General features: G+C 41.0%; 1 protein-coding gene across 10 annotated transcripts; it reads right to left on the bottom strand.

Moving 5' to 3' along the window:
* Positions 1-98: 98 nt before the first annotated feature.
* On the bottom strand, positions 99-27,616 carry zc3h11a (zinc finger CCCH-type containing 11A). 10 transcript variants are annotated; one of them, XM_078546371.1, is made up of 19 exons: positions 27,504-27,616; positions 23,898-24,351; positions 22,841-23,042; positions 22,109-22,228; positions 21,677-21,800; positions 20,311-20,526; positions 18,666-18,779; positions 18,054-18,137; positions 17,798-17,920; positions 16,318-16,422; positions 15,660-15,755; positions 14,043-14,108; positions 12,724-13,056; positions 10,896-11,108; positions 8,062-8,153; positions 6,610-6,922; positions 5,120-5,292; positions 4,227-4,300; positions 99-3,273 (listed from the first exon to the last, which is right to left on the bottom strand). In XM_078546371.1, exons 3-19 carry the CDS (start codon positions 22,892-22,894, stop codon positions 3,018-3,020), a joined length of 2,556 nt encoding a protein of 851 aa, XP_078402497.1. In that variant the 5' UTR covers positions 22,895-23,042; positions 23,898-24,351; positions 27,504-27,616; the 3' UTR covers positions 99-3,017. The 10 variants fall into 10 exon arrangements, with proteins under 10 accessions (XP_078402497.1, XP_078402498.1, XP_078402495.1 ...); XM_078546372.1 differs by having other exon boundaries at positions 23,898-24,112; positions 27,504-27,607; XM_078546369.1 differs by having other exon boundaries at positions 23,898-26,275; positions 27,504-27,605.
* Positions 27,617-27,782: the final 166 nt, after the last annotated feature.

The following is a 27,782-nucleotide window of genomic DNA, read 5'->3' as shown; positions in this document are numbered from 1 at the left end:
GACGTGCTCTGATTTGTCTTGCCGAGAGCCACATTTGCTATTTTGTCTGTGATCTTCCCAAGGGTCCAAGAGGGTAGTCCTAGCAAACTGTACAAGTTGAACAATATAGTCCTTTTATTACAAAGAAAATGTTACATATTCAGAGTTTACATACACTCATAAATAAAATCACCCCATAGGATGGATGCATGTCTGAAACAATAAACTGAAAGAAAAAGTACAACATAGAAGTCAAAGGGCACAAGAGCAGAAATATTAGAAACACAGACCATCTCTCTTAAATCCTAAACACAAATTCTATTAGTCAACCTAAATGCAGACCATAATTGAACAAAACAAATATTTTACAATGTTTCATAAAGAACATATTGATAGCATTACATCTGCAGAATACTGACAAGAGAGGCTGCTTTAAAGAAGCAACTTAAGTATTTTACAGGACAACTGCTGCTCTGGAACATGACGCTGCATTTGTGTATGGACACGGGCTTCAGTGAAGTAAAATACATAGCTGGTGTTTTTCAATCATTTTAAAAACTTTTGTTCTTATCAGCCATTCAGACAGGTGTGGAGTCCATCATATTAAAGGTACAGGAAGCTGACAAACAAAACTGAACCAGCAAAGTGACCTTCGTGATCACAACCAGTTAATTTATTTTTCTGGTTTCTTGTATTACCAGCAACTAAAGAGTCTGCTTTAATGTAAAACAATCATCCAGCCCTTGGATTTTAAGGGGACTGCAGCACTAGAGCTTTCATACTGTACTTCTGTTTCTTCCCAGTTCAGTACCATGTTAACAATGACTCTACAGTGCAGTACCTGCTGCCTTTTAAACAGCGTTTCAGAATTATTTCTGGAGTGCAAAGACCTGGAGCTGCAGTGTTCTGGTTGCAAACTTGTAATTTGCTGATTGGATTGGGGTGGGGAGTGGGTCACTGGGGAAGGAATAATCCATTAGAGTCAAACATCAAAAATTAAACCATTTCTGCTAAGCAGACAGTGAACAGTTTAACTTAAGGCACTACAAATATACCAGGCTTGGAAACAACTCCCTGAAGTGGAGTGAACCGCTTTGTCGACCCCCCTCTGACCACAAAGCACTTGCACACAGTGGATATGCTTCAATGTCAACAGGTCTTCACCAATGAATAAACTGACTTTGCTCCTTTCAAATCTCTTCAAAATGCATATCCATAAATCCCACAGGAGCAATTTTCTTCAGTTCTTCCAGCCCATCACGCAGTGACCAGAAAATCAAAGGTTGACTTTGGCACTCCATGCAATCTGATCAATTGGATTACCATAGCAAATAGTTGGCTTTACAGATTAACAGCAGCACATAAAGGCTGCATATCCTTAGGATATTCATCTTTCAACATTGTTTTGGAAACAGCAGGTAGTCTGGCTACCCCTAAAGTTACCATATAGAAGCTTCACTTCCTTGGACACTGTTGGATTCTTCATTGGTAGCATTACAACATCCTTGACAAATGGGTTCAAGTTACAGACCCTGGATCTTCCAGCTTTATATGCCAAAGAGAATATACAAACCTGTCAAGTCTCCCTTCAAAGCCCAGCCTCATAACCAATGTGGCAGCAAATGTTTTTGATCCTTTTGTTAAGGAGACAGATTATTTCCCCCCCTCCCCAAGCCAAAACATCCAATTGCATTTTGGAGACTACATCTCCAATAAACATCAGTATCATATAACCGTCTGTCTTCTGTTCATTTAGCTGGCTGTTACTTTAAGGTAGTTTCAGAGTATCCATGTTTTCTTCCACTTGTTATACCACAGCCATGATGCGAATACAACGGATTATACAAAATAAAAGAGGCTGATCCGCTTCCAGGGAGAGAGATCAGAACGGTCTGCAAACACCCAACTATTCTATTCAAATACCCGTATGTTCAGACTGGAGCCTCCCATAATTTGATCACAAGCACATGGTGTGGTGCAAGGTGAACTTGGGACAATAATGGAAACATTTAACAGTGGATTATAAATTGTTGGCAGAAGGCAAAGATAACACAAAACATATGTTGAGATAAACACCATGTATATAACAGTGACTCAAATTAACATGGTGTTAACTGTCCAGACACAAAGCCAGAAGCCTCTGGGAACCAAAAACATGCATGTTTCTCAAACTGTTAGGGTAAATTTGAAGCAGTTCCAGTAGCATTCACAGGCTGCATCAAACAGATAGTTTACAATGGTATCCTGGGCTCAGAAATAATGTTTACCCCTCTTTCAAATATGCTTAGGAATCCTGATTTCGGTGTTATTTGACAATTTGATGTGATTAAATGCTAAATTTGTAATCATCTTTTTTAAGCACAGGCCATCAGGACTCTTGCAATTACACAGCCCTTATGTACAATCCAAAGTTTTTTTTTTATATATACAAATACCTAGGCTGCTCCATATACTTTCACTTAGCCTTAGGCTAGGAATGGCTCTACATATAAAATAAACACCCAGAAAACTAGCCTTAATATCCTTATTACTGTTGGCAGGTGAGATTAGGACAGGCAGATGTCCCTACCAATGAGCCAAGGCCAAGAAGGAAAATATTACAAAATAAGAGCAAACACAATTATCGCTGCTGCATCATCAGTTATGGTCAAAGCCCTCATATCAAAGCTGACAGAAAAACATCTCCAGCTGATTATAGGCTGCACCACTGGGTTCTCAAACTGTGTAAATCCAAAGGCAGGATAATATCGCACCACTTTTTTCATTTGTTTTTGGGAGGGCTTGGGGAAAAATGTGGCCAGCAGTCATAAGGTCACAATTAATCAGTTAATTCAATTGGTCGTAACACCAGTATTTGTTTAAAACAGATCTGGCTTCTGTCTGTACACGATATGCAGACTTAACTCTGTTTACAGCTTTAAAAATATAGACAGCCCCAGTTGAATACAAAATGTAGGTCCAAGTTGGTCTCCATTTATTACGCAGAAAATTCCGTTTGAATCCATATGAGCAGGTCCAAAAAATGTTTAACAAGTCCTTCAGCTGTCAATCATCTCCGACAGTTCAAGCAACAAGTCATCCTCATCCTTTCCAGGGTCCAGGTCGATTTCTGCTTCAAGTTTATCATCTGAGAATTCTTTCATCAGCTCTTCAAAATCATCCTCAGTTGTCCCAGACTTGGATGCAGTAGAACTCAACCTCCGAGCTTTAGGAGGCATTCGAGGAGGGGAAAAGCTATTGATCTCCATTTGCAAAGTAGTCGGTGGTGTGCTTTGCCCGGCAAGATTAACTTTCCTGGAAAGAAAGGAATAAAATCAATTATCCATAGAATATATATATATTGTTTTTCAGACATTATTCAAATCGCTCTTCAAATTTTTAAAACTAGAACTATTGACATTAACCTTGGAATTGCCATTGTCATTTTTTGTCTCACAACCCCTGCAGAAAGGGGTAAATTCTGCCCCACCTTCCCCATCTAGCAGCTGCTAAATTATGCTGTATAGCATCCAGAAACTTGACCAAATAGCCATTCTTCCAGTCTGACCCTTGATAGTAAGCATTAAGAAGCAAATCAACTATGCACCCCTCCAAGGCCAATATATTCATGCTCAGGCCCACAGTCCAGAAGTGAGCGCAGTACTTCAAGGCAGGGTTTGACCAAGTCCCTTGACAACTGAGGCATCACTTCCTTTTTATTCCTGAGAAAAAAGGACAACATTCTGCTAACTCTTTTAACTACTTTCTGTATCTGTACACTAGCTTTGAGTTTTGTGCCTCCACATCCAACCCTCTTTTGACCTCCCCAGTTCATCTCTTGCCAGTAAAATATTCAAATCTACTTTTATCGGATCCAAATGGATGGCTTCACCTTCCCACATTGAACTCCTCTGCCAGTTTTGCCCACTCATTTAATCTATGTCCCTTTGTAAGTTCCTGTCTACATAACTTACTGTGCTGTCAAGTGTGTTTGTCTGTATTTATCTTTGCAGTGACTCTTCCACACCTTTCCTCAATTGTACAGCTTCCCTCTCAATTGTTTCAAATAAATGTGCACTCTTCCCTCCCACATTTTTTTCCATTGCCTTCAATTCCAGCCTTGTTTGCAAGTTCCCAAATTGTATTGGCATGCATTCAGGAGTGTGCCTGGGTGCAGCCCAGGCATGTTTTTTTTGCAGGATTACTAAACTTTGGAAAGATTACTTCTTTGAAACCTTTCATACAAGATAATGAAACTGAGATCTCACCTTTCCTTGGATCTTTCTGGCACCTGCAAAGTCAGAGGGGTTAGCTCTTCTCTCTGGACTGATGATGCTGTAGACTGGAAGACAGAAAACTTAAACCGTTACCCAAAAAAAGCATATCTATAACATGCCATTCAGAAGCAAAACAAACATTTACTGTGCCAAAGAAAGCTGATGGCAAGCTACTTTGTAAAAAATGACTGGAAAGCTACACACAGATCGCACTATAGGAAAAAATTCTTTAACAAGGATCACCACAGTTTAGTAGATGTCTGAGTATCTGGAATTCAGAATGTGGGACAAGGGGAATACATGAGATTGGTGCATTTAGGCAATACACCAATAAAGGTGCCTGCCAATCCTGAGTTACAGAACAAGGAATCACTTTGCCCACAACGTGAGGCAGATTAGTTAGATAGGTGCTATTACATTGTGCATAAAAACCTTCGAGCTCCACCAAAACTTCTGGCAAATCCCTGTCACTTCCCAGGGTGCACACACTAGTAGACGATGTGGTCTCAGAAAAATGTAGAAAACAAGCCTCTTCAGCTTTTCCAGCCTACAGTCCATGCTCAGTCACACCAAGGTTGCACAGTCGAGACTGGTAAATGATATTGCATGGCAGAAATAAAACCAGAATTGTCCTCTCTGGCATTGTCGTAATGCAGTGACCAGTGCAACTCGTGACCCATAGATGTTAAAAATGCATTTCACATTGAGAAAAGATTCTGACTCAAGAACTGTTGAGATGCTTGTTCTTTTGTTCATTTTTGATGGAGAGGCGAGAGAGAAAGGTTTTCCAATTCTCTAGTTAATTGGAGCCATTCTTTAGCCTGCCCCATAAAAAATGAACTGAATCATATACATAAAAAGGTATCAACAGGAGAGATTCTTACTGTAATGATCGTTCCTGCTGGTGGCTCCTTTGTCAGATCAGTAGTTACAGTGTTGAGTGGTTTAACTGCCATAATGCTGGAAGGATGGCTGTCAGGGGATTTGCGTTTCTGGCTGAGCCTCACAGGACAAGAGTTCTTCACAAATGATGGTTTCACATTTAATTGGGGTTTCTCTGTAAAAAGGATAGTGTGAGATTAGAGCGCCGTGGGAGTCAGAAAAAGCATTACTGTAACTAACCCAATGAAAATCAGTCATTAGAATCTGATAAAACAGTCTCCAAGCCTCCTATGTTCTTTTCAATAATTTATTCATATATTAAAAAATGCATTAGGCCTTAGCAGGGACCAGAATCCAGCTCAGCCAGTCTCAGGAATCCAGTCTCTAGACACAGTACTGAATCTTACTTCTTTTGTTTCACCTGATTTCCCCCACATACACGCTCCAAGATCCATCAACCTTTCAAACCATCATCACAATAAATGGCAATTCCAGGTGTCAGCCAGAAAAGTGGAGCAAAAAGTTAAATTAATCTGGAATCAGGTGCGTGGGCACAGAGGAAGAATTTGCAAAAAAGGCAGCAAGGTGGCCAGGGTCAGGAGTGGAGACTAAACAGGGCAAAAAAAAACAGATTCAGGAAGCAAGAGAAACGAGCAAGTGTAAAGTACAAAAGAGGAGGAAGCAGCAGAGCAAAGAAAGGAAAAATAAGTCAATCTTAAGGAAAGAAAAAGTAAAGCCAAATTTCTTAATAAAAACAGAAATCCAACACAGTTGAAGTCTTGAATGCTAGATAGGATTTGACTGAGTGTCAGCAAGTGGTCACAATTTCAATGAAAGGCTCATTTCAGAAGCTTTGTTATCAGTTGCTGCTGTCGGCTAGAGTTTGCAGAGGCATCATGGAGAATCTTCACCTACAATCAACTCAGCTACCCACTAGCAACCGAGCAGGGAATAGTTGGCGTGTACTTATCACTGGTGCCTGGAGTCGGGGCGGACGTTTTACTAGTGACAGGCTCAGAAGCATATCGTCTCAATACAACATCTGTTTCAGAATTAATCATGGCTCAAGCTTCCCATAAATGTCGGCCAGATAAAAGGGCTGTCAGATCCCGGGAACATGGTCTAGAGACAGTGTGACCCAAGGTGAGGAACACTTCGAGAGAAACGCAGGCAAGTGCTCCAACTCAACCTTCCAGCAATACTGGGAAGTAGGGAAAGTTTGTAACAAAACGAGGCATTTGTTCACACATCACAGAATTGTGTTCATAATCAGTATTGAGCTCTAATGATCCTTTTAGAAGTGAAGGACATGAGATGAGGAAAAGGTGACATTTTACCACGTTCAATGACTTAAGCAATAAGAACAGCATAGTTACTAATATGCTAGAAATCAGCATACTTCATCACTGCCAACTGCAAAAGGAATGGAGATACAGGCCAAGAACATGCAGAGGCAAGCAAGCGCATGTAAATGAAAATACAAGGTATATACCTTTCTGAGCAAGTGGGGGTTCTGCCACTTCAGGCTTGGCAGCGGTCAGCTTCTCGTCTGTCTTAACGGTCAGTTGTTCAGTTATGAGACGGTTGTTTGGTTTCAGTTCTGCTGAAGCCGCAGGCTGATTATTCTGCTCTGGAACCTGCATCTCACAGTTCGTTTTGTTTGCAATCACCTCTTCTCCCAGCAGAGTTTGACTTGGCTGTTTCTCGGTTTCCTGCAGCTGTCGAAGGCGTTTTTCCTTCAGTATTTCCTCAAAGCTTTTAACTTGCACTTTCTGCAATCTTGGACATTCCTTTTCATTTGCAGGCTGCAAGAAAGTGGACAGAATTACATAAAATGTATGGCACAGAAACAGGCCATTCGGCCCAACCAGTCCAAGCTGGCATTTATGTTTATTTATGCCTCCTCCCATCTTTCCTCATCTAAATGTACCATTGCAACCATCTCCCTCATAAGCTTGTTAGATTTCCCCTAAATGCATCTATACTATTCACTTTAAGCACTCCCTGTGGTAGCAAATTCCACATTCTCTCCACTTTTTGGATAAAGAGGCTTCCTCTGAATTTCCTATTGGATTTCTTGTTGTCCATCTTATATTGATGGCCTCTAGTTATGCTCTTCCCCTCAGCAGGAAACATGCGCTCTGTATCCACACTATCAAAACCTTTCAGAATTTAAAGACCACTATGAGGTCAAGAGAGAAGGGACCCAGCCTGTCAATCCTTTCCTGCTATGTATACCCACACATTTCTTGGAATCACCCTTGCAAATCTTCTCTGCACCCTCTCCAGTCCCTCTATATCCTTTTAATAATATGGTGACCAGAACTGGAAACAGTAATGCTAAGTGTGGTTTAACCAAGGTTCGATACCAGGTAACTCCCCTGCATTTCAATTCTATTCCTCTAGATACAAAGCCCAGTGCTTGGTTTGCTTTTTAAAAAAAAATTGCTGTATTAACTGGCATTGCTATTTTTAGTGATTTGCATATTTGTACTCTCCCAGATCCCTTTGCTCCTCTGCCCCATTTAGATTCCTATTTTCCATGTAATATGTTACCTCTATTTTTCTTATCAGAATGCAACATCTCACAATTGTTGAAATTCATTTGTCAATTATATTCAAAGTTGCTTCTCAATCTGTGGTACTGCTCTCTCTCTCTCTCTCACAAAAGATTCACCTGCTACACCTTATTTCGGATAGAATTTGCTTGCAATTTTCCCCATGATTGGAGTCCATTGGAGTTTTGTACAGAAGAACAAGTATGGACCATCTTGAATGCACAATCTTTTGATGAGGATCTCTTCTTTTCTGGCTATTATACCTAAATTATAAAATATTTCCAAAAAAAAAATGCCTGTACACCATAGATTTTACTTCAGTTGCTAAGATGAAGTTGTAACTTTTGAAGGTCCACAGGATGCCCAGTGTTATGAATTGCACTGACCTTATTAGTTTCCCTTGTGTCTCCTTGGGCGGCAGCATCCATTGATTGTATGTCCGTTGGTTCAACATCTGCCTTTTCCGGCTTGACAGCTTCTGCGCAAAAGATTATACAAAGTCTTAAATTCTCCTGAACAACACAGAAATTAAAGTTTAAAAAAAAGACCATCTGGCCTAAACAGGCCACACTTTCTTTACATTGGGATTTATCCTAATCCCACGTGCTCACCCCGTTTCCCATATCCCTTCACCTTCAACTACCTAGCTGACCTGTTCTTAAATGCTGACACGGTTGCTACTATGACCAGCGACTCCAACAATACATTCTATAACCTCACAATCCTGTGTGTAAAACAAAAAGCTCCCTCTTAATAGTTAAACTTGTATAGGTGTTTTCCCATTCTACACTACTCAACCACTGACAACAATTTGTTTCTATTGACTGTCACATTCCTTTAAATTTCTTCAACCAAAAACACCTGTAATTTCTATTTTAACAAGAATAGCCCCAATCTTTCCAAGTCTCTCTTTGTATTCCCATATAACATGCAACGCCCTAGTGAATCTGCTCTGTATCTGTTTTATTATCTTAACATCCTTGCTAGAATGTACAGCCCAAATTGCACATGTTCACAAATATATCTCACTGTTTATATTCTCTATCCCATGCTATAAAACTCAGTAATCTCATTAGCTTTTTTTAAAACTCGCCTTACACACTTGGTGTTGCTTTTAATGCCGTTTAAATCTGAACCCCCAAATCACTTTGTACCTTCACATCACCTAACCATCCTGTCCAAAGTATAATTAAACAAAAATTATAAAGTGTTTTTTAAAACTAAATTCTACCACCTCAGCCATACGGACATTAACACTGCCAACTTGGCTCTCACCCACAAATATAAAGCCATAAGATTATCAGGACTGTTAATATTTTAATGCTTTATATACATGTGTGCAAGACAAAAGCTTCAGCAAGACAAGAACTTTAGTTTTCTATCTGGGATTAAAAGTTAGCCATTAGTTCTGAACAATGTCTATGCAATTTTAAACCAAGAGGAGTGTGGATTGAAACCTGGAGTTGTGAGGGAGGAGTTACAATAAATGATTACAAAACAGATAATTTTATCAGCTGCTGCTCTCCCCCACTGGAACAAGGTATTTAAAATAGCAACCCCGCCCAACTCAACTTCTCTTCAAGCTCCCAGATCACAGAATAGTTATAGCACAGGAGGCCACTGGATCTGTTGTGTCTCTGTGCTAGCTCTCTGCAAGAGCATTTCAGGTAGTTCCATTCCCCTGCCTTCTTCCTGTGTAAAAGCAAATTTTCTCTTTACAGCTAAGTATCCAATACCCTATGAAAGCTACGATTGAATCTGCTTCCACCAATCTCAGTGCATTCCAGTTCTTTACTGCTCACTGCGTAAAATAACCTGTCCTCATGTCACCTTTGGTTTTTTTGCCAATCCCCTTAAATAGGTGTCCCCTGGTTCTCGATCCTTCTGCTAATGGGAACAATTTCTCCCTATCTACAATGCCAGACCCCTCGTGATTTTGAGCCATCAAATCTCCTTTCAGCTTTCTCTTCTCTAGGTAGCAATACCACTTAAGATGCAACTGGAGCACTGGCCTATAACTGCAGCATGAAAGTTGATAACATAAGAAACAGGAACAGGAGTAGACCATTCAGTCCCTTGAACCTGCTCCGCCAATCAATAAGATAATGGCTGATCATCTTGTATTTCGATTTACACATTCCCATCTAACCTCAATAACCTTTGATTCCTTGCCTAACAAGAATCTATCTACCTCTGCCTTAAAAATATTCAATGACCCTGCCTCCACTTGAGGCAGAGAGTTTCAAAGTCGCACAACCCTCAGAAAAAAATTTCTCCTAATCTCTGTCCTAAAAGGGCGACCCCTAATTTTAAAACAGTGCACCCTAGTTCTGGACTCACCCAGAAGAGGAAACATCCTTTCCACATCCACCTTGTCAAGGCCGTTCAGGATCTTGTATACTTCAATCAAATCACCCCTCATTCTTCTAAACTCCAGTGGAAACAGGCCCAGTCTGTCCAACCTTTCCTCACAAGACAACCCACTCATTCCAGGTATCAATCTAGTAAATCTCCCTTGAACCGCCTTCAATGCATTTACATCCTTCCTTAAAGGAGACCAAAACTGCACACAGTATTCGAGGTGGTCTCACCAATGCCCTGTATAACTGAAGCACAACATCCTTACTTTTATGTTCAATCCCTCTCATAGTAAAGGATAGCATTCCATTGGCCTTCTTAATTACTTGCTGTACCTACATACTAACTGTTTGTGACTTGTACTAGAACACCTAAATCCCTCAGTACCTCAGAATTATGCAGCTATTCTCCATTTCAGTAATACTCTGCTTTTTTGTTCTTCCTGCCAAAGTGAACAACCTCACATTTTCCCACATTAAACCTCTTTGCCAGATCCTTGCCCTCACTCAACCTATCTATATCCATCTGCAACCTCTTTCCAACATACTTTCCTATCTTTGTGTCACCTGCAAATTTAGCTACCATGTCTTCGCTCCCCTCATCTAAATCATTGATGTAAATTGTAAAAAGTTGAGGCCCCAGTACAGACCCCTGCAGGACTCCACTCGTCACATCCTGCCAATCAGAAAAAGACCCATTTATGCATACTCTCTGCTTTCTGCCAGCCAATCTTCTATCCATGCCTATATGTTACCCCGTACACCATGTGCTTTTATTTTCCGTAATAATCTTTGATGTGGCACCTTATCAAATACAAAGGCAAGAAATGAATATATATTAAATCAAAGTTCAGTGTCTTCACCTATAGGTTTAGTTATTCTTAGCAGTCTCTTCCGGGTAGGCAGAGTCTCATTCTTTGGCTTCTCGCTCTCTTGAGGTGTTGAGAGACTCTCCTGGTTCTCTTGCCTCCGCAGTGCCTTCTCGCGTCGAATCTCTTCAAGAGTTTTAACTCTTATTTGTTCCAGTGGCTTTGGCTTGTTTAGAGCTTCATCAGGGGATGCCTTCCGACCTTTTGCTGTAGTACACAACATGGATTAAAAGGAGTGAACTCCAGGAGCTTTCAACATTCTATACTGATAATAATCTCGAAGAAGCAAACGATTCCAGGTGAAGCAGCGTTGCTTTCTTCAAAAACACCTTTTGTTTTTAAAAAGAAACAAACAAGAAACTAAAATATCCAAGGAAAGTGGAGTCTGAGTTTTAAAATGGCCATATTTAAAGTATGACATATTAATTGTGCACACAGGCAGACATGAGTTACGGGGTGCCAAAGGCAATTCTACAAATTACATTTATTTATGGTTATCTTATTACACCACAAAATATCCAACATCTATTTATATAGTGCTTTAATGTAGTAAAACGTTCCAAGGTGCTTCACAGCAGCATTATCAAACAACATTTAATACTGAGCACATAAGGTGATCTTAAGGCAGATGACCACCAAAGCTTGGTCAAAGAGGTTACTTTTAAGGAGTGTCCCAAGGGAGGAGAGAGGTGGAGAGGTTTAGAGAGGGAATTCCAGAGCTTGGGATCTTGATAGCTGAAGTGACAGCCACTAATCATGCAATGATTAAAATTGGAGATGCTCAAAAGGCCGAAATTGAAGTAGCGTTAATATCTCTGAGGATCGTAGGATTGAAGGAAATACAGACAACAGGAAGTCCCAACAGGAGGGATTTGAAAACAATGCAAATTGTAAAATAGAGGTGTTTATTAACACTGTAGGTCAGAGCACAGGCCTGATGAGTGAATAGGATTTGGTGCAAGTTAGGACACAGGCAGAGTTTCATATAACCTCAGAAGTTACAGAGGGTAGATGATGTGAGGCCATTTGAGCAGAAAGTCTAGAAATAACAAAGACATGGATAGTGGTTTCAGAAGATGGGCTGACACAGAGGCAGAGTCAGGCAATGCTATGGAGCTGGAACTAGACGGTCTTAGTGATGGCAAGGACATGTGGTTGGAAGCTCACCTTGCAGTGAGATATGAACAGTCTGTCTCAGTGTCAGACAGTTGCCAAGGAGAGGGATGGGGAGATTGTATAAGGTCTGGAATTTGTGATAGGAATCAAAAACAATGGCTTTTGCCTTCCCGACATTTAGTCGCAGGAAATTTCTGTTCACGCAGAACTTCATGTTGGGTAAGCAATGTGGCAATTTAGAGTTAACAGAGAAGTTGGAAAGAGAAGGTTTACGTGATAGCAATAGCAGAACAGTTAGTGGAGGGGACCAAGAGGATGATCAATGATGTGGAGACTTTTTATGGTGGGGGAGGTGAAAACATTGGAGAGAATTCCAGAAATGCCAGGTATGGTGGCTGGAGGTCCTGGTGGAGGATTAGGGCCAGCTTGTTGCACAGTGGACACAGGCTGCCTGGTGAGTTCTCATTTTACCTGGAGAAACCTGAGGAAAAGATGCCAACCACACAGATGAGTAGACAGCTGTCAACCTATACCATTTTCAGCACTTCTTTATGGAAGGGGTAGAAAATCATTTGCTCACTTAGTTGTGGAAAATGGAGTTTAAAGCAGGGGAACCACAGGGTGAAGCTAAATACTGATGATCAGGTCCTGTTCTTTTTAAAATACTACTGGCTATTGGTTAGGCCACAATCAAAATGCCATTCACCTTTGCCTTTTCCCATTCCAGGATTTTTTTCCTTTCTTGGATCAGCTTCTGGATGCTTTTTGGATACGTTATCCTTTCCGGTTTCTTCCGGGAATTGCCCCTGCTTCTTCAGTAGAGATTCAGAGGCTGTTTTCGCCCGTACCGTCCTAATGATTTTAGACGCTTCCTCCAGCAAAGTGGAGGCCTGGATAGATTTGTTAAGACCAGTAACACCAACTTTGAAGTCTCCATTGCCGTCACCGAGGTCCCGCTTGGCAGCCTTTTCCCTGCGAATCTCCTCCAGAGTTTTCACTCTTATTTCTCCAGAGCCTTCTGCTTTACTCACAGGCTTTTCTGCAAAGCGGAATGAATTTTGTTACTGACAATTCTCTGCAAAGTGCCAATCGAGAGCTGGATTACAACAGAGTAGAGCAGGTAATCTGGTAAAGTGTAACTTCATGCAAACATCCTGCGGGTTTCTACTTTTGCCATGTGTGGCATCAGTTACTGCCCGAGATCTGTAATTCTGTACACCACGGGCAGTGAAAAGGCAGTTTCTGAGGTGAGCAGAATATAACAAGTCATCTAGCCCTATCAAGAAGACAAGGTCACAGATGGAACAAAGATTTGCCCAGCAAATAAGTAATAAGGTCAACTTGATAGCACTTTGCCATACTCCCCATGTAAGTCAAGCATTCATTGTTGCTTAATGCAGGTATAGATAGGAAAGGAAAGACATGACAAATCACAGCTTGCTGGACTATCGAGACTGCAGTCAGTGCAAATTCATACTTCTGACCCTCTATTTTGGGTGAGGCCGCTGAAAGACATCACGATTAGATCACACTGGAACTGACCCAAATAAATTGTTCCAGTTTAAAGCAGAAGAACCTCAGGGGTGGATTTTCAAGCTCTGTAGCTGCCACGGCAAAGGCGCAAATCACCTCTTTTGAAATGGGTCACAGTGCAAGCGTGATCCACTGGAGTATGAGGATTATACCCAACGCAAGCTCCCGAATAGAAAATTCACATTTCTCAAATGGAGGGTGTGAAAATAAAACAGTCGTTTTGCACATGTAAGGGTCTATTTACGTAAACTCCTACAGATTGACTAGTGAGGAGCACTTGAGGAACCTAGGACCAGTGTATTGCCTGCCATCTGGATAAGAGACAAATATATGAGACATCTTAGACGAGAAATAAAAATGCTTGGTTGGCCAACCCACCTCAGCAATGCTCTTTCCACCATGACAGGTCATTCAAGGAGAAGAAACACTTATATATGACTGCCACATGCAGCATTTTAACCTATTCAATACACTTCATTTCTGGCTACCTACCATTTTCTGTTGTGGAAACTTCTGCAGGCAAACCAAGCCTCTCCCTTATGGACCTGGGAGCTTGAACTGAAACAAAAAGAGAGAAATACACAGGTATTGGTGAGTGACTTAGAGCAATGGGAACCAGTCACTTCTGTATTTAGAAAGTACAGGAATATTCTCAGTAGATACATTTGATTTTATAGTGACTAAGGAGCAGTACAGAGCATGGACTAGGCAGGTACCTTCAATCTCAGCTGCATTACCATCAAGCCCAGTGATGTTTATTTCAGAAAATGGAAAATAAATCCTAGGGCCACGTCACTAAGCAGCAACTTCTAGTGGTTGGACAGAACAATTGGATGAAGTTCACCCACATTCTGAATTTGATGCAGATAATTGGCGGGAAAAAAATAGAAATGGGGACCAAAAGGAAAGCAAAAAGGTGATTTATATACAGTACTAGCTGATTTTCTATGGCACTGCACAATGTTTACACGGGGTGGGTGGAAGGAAAAAGTGGCATCTCCGGTGTAAGGACTAAGCAAGATGTTTGTGAGTTCTGCTTAAAAACAGAGGTGTCTTTTAATTGGTTCCTACAGATGTTTTTCCTTCCTCACTGCATATTGATGCATTTGTTTCCATCAGTTACATGAACAAATAAATCTGTGTATCTCAGTGGGAAAACAACTCATTTTCTTTAGTGTGTAGACTTTTATAATGAGAAAATTAAATAAATTTTGAGATAAACTAATTTCCACCATATCTCCAAAAAAGTCTCTGCAACAGTGTTTAATATTACTATAAGATTTTGCGTAAAAAAAAAAAATATCTCAGGCAAGCTGGAACAGTTGTACAGTATATCCCTTTCAGCTAGGGCCACTAATACTAATTTTATGATTTTAAAATCATTAGGGCTCCAAGTATGTTAAAATTAAATAAGGTCAAATATCCAAGTGGAAAGTTGTATTCAGCGCACACGTAACACACTATTTGTTAAACACCACCCCCCACCCCCCAAACAACTTATCAGGAAAGTTATGCTAGGAAAAAGCTGAAGAGTTCACAGCTCATCTCATTTTACTACTTTATACTCAAAGAAAATTCTAATTATTTTCACCATTAAAACTGATTCCTTTGGGTTTTTTTATTGAGTCTCAAATCAGTCAGTTACTCAAGCCTGAAACTTCTGAGAGAGATACAGGGTTCCAATCAAAAAATTCGCAAGAGAGTTTTTCTATACAAGTTGATTTTTTTTGCTTATAAATTATTCATGTCTTTACTAAAAATTGTCAGTATTAAATGTCTGAGTTTAGTGATAGCTCATGAAGACATCAAAAGAATTTTCCAAAAATATCCGGAGACCAATATAGCATTTTTTAATTGTTTAAGTAATTGCTCTTAACTCACTTAGACACAAATTGGCAAGAGCTAAGGCTTGTTGGCTCCCTAAACTCCCCAGGCAGATTACTGAGTTTGCCAGAGGCCTGACTAGACTCTAATCTTCTGTTACCAGATGTGTCACCTTGACCTCTGGGTTACCAAGGCTATTCATTATCTCAATTCTTCTCCAATGGTATCAACTTCAGGGCCAGACTACAGCTGAGCAAGTCCTAACTTGCAAAATGATTTCTGTACCTTTCTGTGCCAGCTCTTCAGGGCCATCCTCAGCCAGTATCTTCCTTTTGCCAAGTCTCTCAGAGAGGTTGCGTTTTAAAGTCGTTTCAATCTCAGCTTTAAAAATTAAAAAAATACCTTAATCAAAATGGCATTTATGCAAATTATGCAATTAGCAACAATGACATTTAAGACTCCTTTTGCCTCATTGGGAGTAGCAGCACGGTAGGTCAACTAGATCGTATTAATGTTTTCACTGGAGAGTTCAAGCTAACTAGGATGACAGATTAAGCTGGACGGAGTGGATACAGAAATTTCTTCTTGGCCAAAATTGATCTGAAGATAAAACACCTGCAGACAATTCTTGTTTCCAATGACACAGCACTGAAGAACGTCACTAAGAACCCAGTAATTAACACTGCTACCCAGGATGAAGGCCGAAAGATCATATTATAGTGTTGTCTATGGGAACTTGTTGTGCAGAAATTGGCTGTCACATCTCCCAAGTCACAAGAGTGACTACATTTCAAAAACGTTTCATTAGCTGTAAAGTGCCCAAGGTTGTGAAGAGGTGCTATATAATGTGTGTCTTTCTTTATTCTTTCAGGGATGTGGAGATATTTGGAAATTTTCAACCACACAGCTACTGCTTGTGACGAAACTGTGGAATGGAAGATACCTTTGACTGGCAACTCCTCAGGGTTATCCTTTGGTAACGCTTTCTTTTTGCCAAGTCTTTCGGCAAGACTGCGTTTAAAAGGTGGTTCAGCTTCATTTATGGTTACTAGAGGAGAAAATAAAATGAAAATAGGTATTCTTTGTAACAAATAATGTGTAACCACCCAATTTTAGATAGTCTTTCAAAGAAGTTACACCACGTTTAGCAGTATCCCACACGCCCAATGGCAATTGTCTTTAATTAGTATAGTCTCACTATTCACTTGTGATCTTATTACTCGACACATGACCTCATTCTTCACATACAAAATACATAGGGGTCCAAATAACTTTTAGACATGAGCACGTAGACGGGTGTATAAATTAGTGTAGAACACACCTCAGCATATTTTGATGAACCACGTCCGAATGATATGGGTGAAATTTTCATTGTTTATCTGTTTACCACAGAAATCACTGACTGTTAAACTGGTTTCTAGGGTATATTTATTCTCTTGCAGAGAGGCCAATAACTTGCTGGACTCTCATTGCATACAAGTAAAACGGACAAAAGTACATCCCCACAAGAATATTGTTGGCATTAAATCATAGCACTGAAGAAGCTTGTTTGGTTCATAGCCCTGCAAATGTTTTCATTTCAAGTGTTGATCCCATTCCTCAAGAAAGTTATTTTTGAATCTGCTTCCTTTCAGGGAGTGCATTCCAGGTATTTCTTACGTGTATCTCAAGAAGGGATGATTACAGTTAAACCTCCACAGCGACTATGGAGCTGATTGCTCCCAATATCTTCACTGTGGGAGAACTGATTAAAATGAATCACAAATTGAACAGCATGAATTTAGGATAGCATGAATTTAATGATAGCTCCAAGCTTTTAAAATACTAAACGTATAATTTTCTTTATTCTTTGATGGGATGTGGACACCGCTGGTAAGGCCAGCATTTGTTGCACATCCCTAATCGCCCCCTGAACTGAGAGGCTTGCTAGGCCATTTCAACAACATTGCTGTGGGTCTGGAGTTACATGTAGGCCAGACCAGGCAGATTTCTTTCCTAAAGGACATCAGTGAACCAGATGAGTTATGACAATCAATGATAGTTGCATGGTCACCATTACCAAGACTAGGCTTTCAATTCAAGATTTTATTAATTGCTTTTAAATTCCACCAGCTGCCACGATGGGATTTGAACCCATGTCCCCAAAGCATGAGCCTGGGTATCTGGATTTCTAGTCCAGTGATATTACCACTACATCACCAAGTAAATAATTAAATGTGACTGAAAAGGAAGTTATTGTTCAAGAGTGCAGGTTTATAGACTATTAACTTGGAATACCTGTTGGCTGGAAAGAATATACAGGATGACAATGACTAATTTATTCCTGAAATAGTGCGGTAGAATAATGCCCCTTCCATCTAGCTAATGACAATTTATGTGAGTTGCCATGGAATTCAATTTAATAATGAGCTAAAAACACTCACATTTCTTTGGAGATAAGGTCACCGTTCGGAAAACCGTCCTCACATTTTCCTTTTCAATGACTAGGTTTTCACGATTCTGCTCCACCTTTTGTGCCTGTGGCACCAGATCGACTGATGGCTCATCTATGACAAGAAAGAAAAGGGACAAGGTTGAAGAATGGCACACAGAAGACCGTCCTCTGAAACACCAACCTTTGCCAAACCTCCACAGAAGACAAAAGCAGAGGTGACAAGCCAGACAGCAACGATGACTTACCCACTTCCTTCACTTTCTCCTTCATGAATTTCTTCTGTTTAATCTGCTCCAGGGTTTTTATACCAAAATCCAAACTGTCATCTGCTGACAGAAAACAGGATCATTGCTAGTACAGCAAAATGAATCAGCGTCATTTTGAACTTAGACCAGCTTGGTCATGAGAGATTGTATAGGGTAAGGCCGGAGGGGACGAGGGGAGAGGGAAAGAGTGGAGAACTGCGGCTGGGGGGGTGCGGAGCGGGGAAAAAAAGCTGGGGGGCATCTTTGTAAATATTGATGTACTTCTGAAAAATCCTTTGTTTTCCTTACAGTAGCTGACAATACTACCACTGCAGAAAATGCAGTTTTATTGATAAAACAGAACAGAAACAACAGATCTTTCCTCATCTAAATCTACCATCGTAACCCTCCATTTCCTTCTTGGGGCAGTGAAAAAAGTTAGCTATCAAAGCACTCTTGCCTCCCATGACACCTACTTGTGGTAAGCCCAAGACCTGGTCTCCTTTTCAACTGCAGTGACAAGCTAGTAACTAGACACTAGAACTGTCCTGTCAAATATTAATTCTAGGAGGCCCTGAGTTTCTAATTATTTCTGGGATTCTCTCAGATTACCTTTCTTAACAGGGAAGGTCTGTCTCTTGGCTGAAATAATGCGGATGCCATTCTGTTCCTCTGCAGTTGGTGGCTGAGTGTTTTTATTTTCCTCTCCTTCTTCAGAAAACTGATCTGAAATTAGAATGGAAACATTAGTCACTAATTCTGGATGTACCCCTGTCTCTCACACTTTACAGTAAAGAAACCACCTGAAATATTCCTTGGCTCCTTGATTTTCTTCAGTACCGTGTAGCTTTTGTATAGCTCTCAAAAGGAGAGCCTTATAGGGCCATCCAATTTACAACTGTAAAGGATCACTGATCCGAAGGGGGAATAAAGACCCATTAACCGATGGCGACCATTTTTACCATCATATTAAAGGGATGAGTGATCTACAAAACAGGATGGTTAGAAAGAGTGTGTTTGTTAAACATGAAAAGGACCAAAATTATGAAAATGGAAATAATTGAAAAACATATGTAATGGATTCTGCCTAACACTACCAAATTTTAAGCTCTACCAATTAAAACACTTGAAGACCACAATGCAGCCATGGAGAGATATAAAATGTTGCTAACCAACTATCAAGGTTACAGAAAATTGCTGAATGAAGTAAAACTAGATTTAAGTTTTGTTAAGAAGAAAAGGCACACAAAAACACATTAAGTTCAATATTTAAGTAATATACTATGTTTTAGAAGGGAGGAGGAGCCACACTGAACCTCTCTCATTGACATGTTTCTCCTAAACGAATGAGAAGATGGTAGTTCATTATCCCGACTGATGACTTAAATTCCACCTCTTAACCAGGCTTCCTTTGTAATCAGATTTGTGGACGAAGGAAATGAATAGAAGTTTTTCTGCAAACTTTAAAAAATGGTGGCAACCCATCTACTGACAATAATTTTTATATCTTTTCATACTTAGGGTGTGTGATGAATCTTCACGGGATACAGTAAATGAAACAGACTGACCAGATAGGTCACAAGCAACAATTTTTAAAAATGCACAAACTTATGGACAGCTCAACACTGGGTAATTAACTTATACTCGTTGGGGCCTCACCATGCAATCTCCTTACTCATTGAGTTGCTCAAAGGCAAAGGGTTGGAGGGCACCAGTAAACTTGTTGTACAAGCAACTGTGGGCCAAAAGTCTTCCTTATCAATGGGGAAATTGGCGGTAGGGAGGACAGGGGGGGGTGGGGGGTGCAGAGCTAATTATATAATTGAATAACAGAACTAGATACTGTTCCGATTATTAATTCCTAAACTACCAAGGAAAACGGCTCACGATGAAACATCAACAGACAATGAGCCAAGGACCCTCCTTCGGGCAAAGCACTCATGGAAAGGAATGGAACTCAATTTATATCACCAGCAAACCTTTGTCAAGACTCCAAGTTACCCTGGAAAGAGGAACAGAAATTCTTTTTTTACAATAAACCTGAAACCAGTTTCACTTCTAGTGTTAATTAAGGTATTCCAGATAATTTCCTGACTGAGTTTGGACTGTGATGTGAGACTGCTATAATCTATTCAGAGTCTATAAATTCCACAAAGGGTGAACATGAGACAGCACCTTCAAAAGGGGGAGAGGACAGAAACCGCCATAAGGAGGAAAAAGCAGGCACATTACGACAGAAGAATTTAAACTTGCTCACCGTCATCATCTTCATCATCATCCGCAGCATTGATAACCACAGGAGGGTGAGTGGGGCTTGGAACGTTCTCTGATGCCTCTAGTTTCATCACCCCCCGAACTTGAGGGGATGGATTAGATTGAATAGGGATCTTGGTCTGTTGTAACTGGTTGACAGGTAACTGTGGTAACATGGGCTCCTCAGCTGCCTCAGCCACCTCCTGTTTAGTTTGGGTACCTGAGATGAGTGAACATATCTTTGTGAACAGAGTTGTGACTGAACATTAAGCACTGAATGTGCAAGTAATTTAACTGTCAGGTGCATCCGTACCACAGGTAAAGAAGATTATAATTGGTAACAATGCACTTCGGAGTACTAAAAGCAGCAAACATACAGCAACTTAAATATTAACCAGACGTTAAGGACAAAAATAATGAGGCACAGCTAAACAATTTTCCAAGAAATATGTAAAAAAAAACCCAAGCACCAAGTATAAATAGAATGATCGCGATGCAAGTTTTTTAATATGAAAATGTGAAATTTCAGATCTATCCCGATCAGTTTACTGATATCCAGAGTTCTGTACTCCCCAAAACTAATTAACAACCCACAATCTTCAAATTGCTGCTACGCTGTGACTGACTTACGAATTAGGAGCAGGAGTAGACCACTTGGGCCCCTTAAGCCTGCTCCACCATTCAGTAAGACCATGACTGATCTGATGGTAACCTCAACTCCACATTCCTGTCTATCTCCAATAACTTTTTAACCCCTTATCAAGAATCTATCCACCTGTCTTTAAAATATTGAAAGACTCTGCTCGATAGAGACGTGATTGTAAAGAAAGAAAAACGATCAAATGCAGACCGTGAAGTAAGCAGAAACAGCCGACGGCTCAGTCTCTCAGGAGCAGATTTCAATAAGGCACTTACTTATACTTTTGCAAGTTTTACTATTTCTTATCCTAAGATATACTGAAAGCTGGTGAAAGAGAATACATTTCTGATCTCTAGTGCAAATTTCTGGTGTTTGTTGAGGGTCACCTCTTTCACTCACCCGATTTTGTCACTCAGCTCACCAAATGAACTCCAAGTTCTACTTCACAAGGAAGCCGTACAATAGCAGCTCATAGTATCAGTCATATAAAAAAAATAGTTTGTGGCATAAATTATTCCATGGATCACTTAGTGAAACGCAAAGATTTGATGCGCTTCTTAGCCTGCATAACTCAAGGGTTTCCTGACACCCACCCTCATATTCTGCTAACACACGTGTCAATTACATGAAGACGCACTTATAAAGAGAGCGACTGGCACAGAAAGGCCAGACTGGATTTCTAAATGCTTCCCGTGTCCATGTCAGAAATGAACAATCTGAGTGCATGCACCTTTTGTAGCAGGGAAGAAGACTCCTTCGATGAAACGAGGCATGCTGTGGCGGAAAGCACAGTTCAACTTTGTACACCCAGTGGGTTGCTTCTCCCAGTAGCAGGGGATCTCGCTCCGCCTCTTCTAAAAGGAAAAAAAGACATCATCTCTTTACTGTACTTCACACAGTGAAGTAACATCACACACATTAATCTTATTACATGTCGACAACAGTCTAAACAGCACAGCTCAAGGGCATGCATCTTCAGAGAAACAAGACGAGGGAGCTCAATAAGAGAATAAAATTGTACAAATAGAAACACCAGGAATAATAAAGGTGAACACACAGCAGTTTTAAATTTGTACTCCTGCTCAGATAATTATTTTTTACAGATGCACAGAACCTATGATCTAAATGTCTTTACAGGGAGACTTCGTGGCTGACAACTTACATCAATCTCCATGTGACGAAACTTGCAGACCTGCCGAAAGCATCGGCCTTCCTGCCACAAGGTACAGATGGTCTCACTGCCGAGGGCTGCTTCACAGTGACGAAAAAGACAGTTGTCCCCCTGTCAAGCAAAAGTAAATTTAACAAATACATAAGAACTATTCTTGGACTTCATGTCTCATTGATACAAACAAGCTGAGCTAATACTCCCTGTTCCACTGAAATTAACATAAAAGTACAGACATACAAGGATCAACGCAGAATAGGCTGTTGACAGCACACCTTCTGAATAGCACTCAAGCAGAGAGAGGTTGTTCCTGTGTACAGCAGTAAAATTAGGTCAAATATATTTTTGCTGTACCATCTGTTTAAGCAAAACTGTGCTCTGGGGAAAATAATTTCCAGACATTCTGAAATTCATTAAAAAAATACTCTGCATTATTGACGTCCAATTCTTGGACATAAATATGCAATCGTGTTCTTGTCGCTAACCGTGAAGTAAGTATGTGTGCTCAATTTATTCAGTAGAGTTGAGCAGAGTGTCTAGTCATTAGTCTGACTACCTCAAACTACTAGTCAACTGGAAGGTTGCTATTTGAGAAAGACACCAAAACAGAATTCTTCTGGACTGACTGTATTGGAACAATAGATTCTTTTAACTTTCTTCTGGTATACCTCATTTACAATGGTCTGCTAATTCCCCAAAAGCTCACTAAAAATGCTGCATACCAACCTTGGCACATGTAGAATAAAAATAAAAGTAACAATCGTCTCCTTGTTGAGTCATGGCTGGAGTATAACAGCTCCTCCCAAATCAAGCAAAGACTTTCACTGTTACTTTGTCCACACTCTTATCTATTGAGTCGCAGTGTAAGATAGTCTGCCTAGGCGAGATGACAATACACTAATCTTCTGGAACCTTTTTCACCCTTTATCTAAACCAAAAGAAAAACAAGATTGCAAAGTGAGTGAATTACACAAGAAGGTACAATGCTGTAATGTAGTTACAAATAGCGTTTAAATTGCATTAACTTCTTCAATTAAGTAACTTAAGCTCAAGCGCCACAAAATACTAAAAGGGAATTATGGCAAAAGAGTTAGCATCAGAGCAAGCTACACGACAGTTTGCATCCATTCCCTTTCTGAAGACACTTTCCTCTTGCTGCAAAAATTACCTTTTGTGTTTTAAACAAGAGTTGTGAGAGGAAAACAACTGAACCAAAACCCCAGGCTCTTACAAGATGCTTGGAGAAATCCCAGCTGGGGATTCCTGGCCTAGAGCTGCTATACAATCAGAGAAAATAATTCAATCACCAAATGGTGCCTCACAATTAAAGATTTCAAAATAGCAACATAACTTTAATCAACAACAAAATGCAGAATAATCAGGAAGCCCAACTGAAGAAAAATGTATTATATGTGCCTTAAGATAGGAGGACACAGAGGCATGCAACACGTGTACAGGTATTTTACATGCAGCATTTCAAATATGATGGTAAAATGTCTTAAAATACTCAGTGGGCAACAGGTACAGAGATACCAGTTCCAAATACCCATTGGGAGTTGGTCTCAATCAACAGCTCAATCAATTACTACGAGGGCCATAGGTATCGCAACTCTTGGGCTAGGTAGTTATTTGAATAACATGAACCAATAACAAGGTGAATACTTGGGAACATGTCTTTAATATTCCCATGTGCAGGTGGAATAAAAGCCACATGTGATTACTGCAAACCAACGCTACACTAGTGAAAGAGAGTTACCCTATTAGAAAGGAGCAGTTGATGTACCTTCGAATGGTCAGCAATTTGAGTGCTCTTCTTCAGGCATCCAGCCACGTGTCTCTGCAGGTCAACCAACACTGAATCCGTCAATTATGGATGGCTAAGTATCACCTCCATCGTCACACTCTGGGTAGAAATATTTTGCGATCTGCATGCACAAAGTGCCTTATAAATACTCTACTTGAAGGTGCTAGAATGAGTCCATCTTCTGCTCTGTTGAACTGCAGGAAGCCAGGGATTAAAAATCAACTCCTCCGATAAAGTTCACAATCATGTAGCCGGGCTGCTGCTACACTTACAGCCGATGGGAAATACCCCATTCTTTCTACAATCTTCCAAGAGATTCCGTAGCCTTGATTGGCATTGGATTACGGGGTTTTTTTTGTGTGGCGAGAAATGGCTAACTTAATTAATAAAAAAAACACACGGATCCAACTCTGCTTCTCCAGGACATCTGCACCTATTGAAGAAAAGCACAAACAACCTCCCCAAATTCGTAAGCAGCATCCCCGGCATGCTTTGATACACAACCCTCAATCAACAGAAACATTCTGGATTTTCACTGCAGTATCCCCATTTGCAAACAGACTTTTCTTAACACACCCTGTAACAGGGGTAAATGCCACTGCTGCCTGGGCAGCTCCTCTGAATGTGATCAAAGGTTGGCAATCCCAAGCAGTGCCAGTTAGTAAGCATGCTGGGATCAATCAAGATGGGCACTGCAAATATACTGCCAGGATTCAGTGCCCAAAGGCAGGTCATCTTGTAGGAAATTTGAGCTTGCAGGAATTTATCGAGAGTAAACTCCTCTATCCTATTGGGAATACCCAAGGAGTCCATCAGCATGCAATGGAAACCTGACTGGTGAAAAGTCACTGCAGCTTTTTCATCGAGTGAAGACAGTACAGGTCTCTGGGCACACTACCACTTCTGCAGGAATGGAATTGTGTTCATTTTTGGCAGAAGAGTAGAACGTTGGGTGCTTGAAGCACAATTCCCCCACTTGATAACAGAATTCTTCCCAATGACTGTAGTTCATGATCAACATCAACGGGTCAGTGGGTAGGGGAATAAATGATATGCAGAAGGGGATACTGCAGCTTTAACATTAAGAAGCTTTAATACTTACTTCCATTGCTAATACCCAGAGTTAGCTACAACCAGTTAGTTTTCAAACACAGCAAAACCAAATCTAAAATTAGGAGTTACTAACACTGAATTCAGAAGGAGCACCTGGACCATGACTGCAGGCTGGACTCCAAACTGGGCTGGGTCCAAAGAGAGGGATTTGGTTATGATGTGTCAAATGAGCGGGTTACAAATTCTGCTGATAGCAGTTGCGCCCATTGACGAGAAGAAACAAAAACAGGACTTTCAATTGTAACAACACATTTTTCACCTCAGGAAATGTTGTGTTTAAAGAGTGATTTGAATGCTGAAAAGCTGATCAGTCATATCATCTACACATTGGGGCACAGAGATAACAGGTCTGGAACATTGGCACAAATCAACCAAAGGAGCTGCATTTATATAGCAACTCATTCCACTGAAATGTCTCAAAGTGCTTCACACAATGTATTACTTAAACTTTTGGGGATGACTGCAAATGGAGGAGTCGGTGTCCTGGGTCTCCATCTGAATAGAAGATATATTTACAAAAGGTGCCGCACCTGGTTAATTACTTGACATTCTGAAAATAGACCACGCTTGTATTAGGGTTCCCATAAGAATAGCTCAGTTACAGAGCTTCTCCCAGGTCTATTCCCAAATTGAGGGCTGGGCATGAGTGCAGGGGGCAAAGGTATACTGTTGTGATCAAAATAGGTAAAAAGCCCATTTTGGAAATGACAGGCATAAGAGGCATAATGCTCCTCTACAGTACACTGGCATTTAAGTTCATCAATTGCCCATTGCGTTTTACTTGAGTGCTATACCATTATTGGTTTAGTTTTGTGCAGGCAATTTTTGTTAAAATGCAGCATTTTACACACAGCTTGCAGAGTCCTACAGACAAGGGTATATTAACAGATTGGGGTGACACCGAAACATTTTAATCACAAATCAAGGTTGATGTTGCCCTGTTTTCTGTGCACAGTCAAAAACTTAAACACAGCCCGGGGAGGAGAGGGAGGGAACAAAATTAGTAAAACGCAATGAGAAGATGTTCCCTGGTACCAATTAAGTATTCTCTGAACTTGCGAAACCATGTCATCTCACCCTTGTAGTTCTATAGTGCCAACTAAGGGAGGACCATACTTCTTCAGTCAAATGCTGAGCTTTCATTTTAAAAAAGGGGCACACAACCAAAGGAACCTCGCATCAGAATACTCTGGTTACGAATTCCTCTTCAACAGAAACAAATTTAATTGGCACTCAACATAGGTCTTGAAAAAAAAAATTAGTGGCATGGATTACAAATATGGCATTTAGAATCTGGCATTGCGACCAACTCCATTTAATTTAACAGATGGAGTATCTAGATTTCAACATCCCACCCCCCCCCCCCCACCCACTACTTGAAGTAGCTCCATTTATTTTTACCTGACAGCTAAATCATGGGACACTCACTAGCCTCTGCCATACAATCTCACTTGGCAGGGTTATGAAAGAATAGAGTCCAAGTGGAGCCAAATTAAGCACCAGCAAAAACACCCTGCCTTCCATGTTATGTTGCATAATTCAAAACAGGAAAAACACCAAGTGGGTCTGTATCACGCGGCAAAAAAGCCAAGATATTAAAAAGTTCAGCACATGTCCATTTTGAAGCTGGGCAGGCTCTTTCCTGAAACCATAACTTTAAAAAATGGGAACGTTGGGACAATTCTCTTCGGCGCCCCCCACCGTCAACCCATCTCCCAAAAAAAAAGGCAGGGTTGGATTTTGCAAACCCAGACGTCGACAGCACTTAAGAGCTCCTTTCCATAGGAAATCAGGTTATCCCAGTGACGAATTCCAAAGGTGGGAACATCTCACTGTGAGCATGAAGGCCCCCCCCCCCAACATGCCCCCCCATCACCATGGAGGAGATGGCCACAAAATGAGCATCAGCGAGTTCAGGATCTAAACTCAATGAGCTACAAAAAAAAAGGGCCAGCAGCCAGGCTGAACATGTATAAACTGTGGCTGGCAACCTGGCTTGGGATTAATACCCCCAAAAAGGGCATGGGTGCCACGTCAGATCCAAGTTAAGGTGGATCTTCTGGCTCCCATCAGGGGCTGATTGACACATGATGTGGGGGCTAAAAACCAAATGGTTCCTTCAAACCCCCAATTCCCCCCCACCCCCCCCAAACTCTTCCCCCGAAAAAACACCTGATGCTGGGTTTAAAAATAACAAAGGATCACTTTTAACAGTGAGTATAGACAATGAAGATGCTCTGGTTAAATATTACCCCTAATTTCTGCAGCACTTCCCCCCTCTCTGTCTCAGCCGGCTCAAGGGGCCACCTGCGCCGGGTAGCCGTTCCAGGCGGGTCCGAGGCTTCTCTCCGACCGACCGCGGCCTACCCGCTCCTCCATTCCGCTCAACCTAAAGGCGTCTAAAAGCCCACCTTGCGCCGCCTACGTTAGCACCTCACTGACTTATCGATGTAATAACGGTAAAACCAGTACCAAAAGCGGGTTTAGAACCGGCAATCCGCGGCTAATCAAACCTCTCGACGACCCTGAGCCGCGGTACCGCCACTGGGCGCCAGCAATAAACATGGAGGCGCCCGCCGGATGTGCGGCGGTGGGGGGGGGGAGGGGGGGAAACCTGCCAGCAGGAAACATGGCGCCCGCCGGACGTGCGGCTGGGGAACCTGCCAGCAAAAAACATGGCGCCCGCCGGAAGTGCGCATTGCGCCTGCCAGCGACAAACATGGCGAGCATCGAGCTGTCACTTGCCTGCCT

This window comes from Cetorhinus maximus, chromosome 8 (assembly GCF_964194155.1).
Source record: "Cetorhinus maximus chromosome 8, sCetMax3.hap1.1, whole genome shotgun sequence".
NCBI classification, from domain to species: Eukaryota; Metazoa; Chordata; class Chondrichthyes; order Lamniformes; family Cetorhinidae; genus Cetorhinus; species Cetorhinus maximus.
Note: the sequence above shows the minus strand (reverse complement) of the source record. Positions and strands in the feature narration are given on the sequence as shown.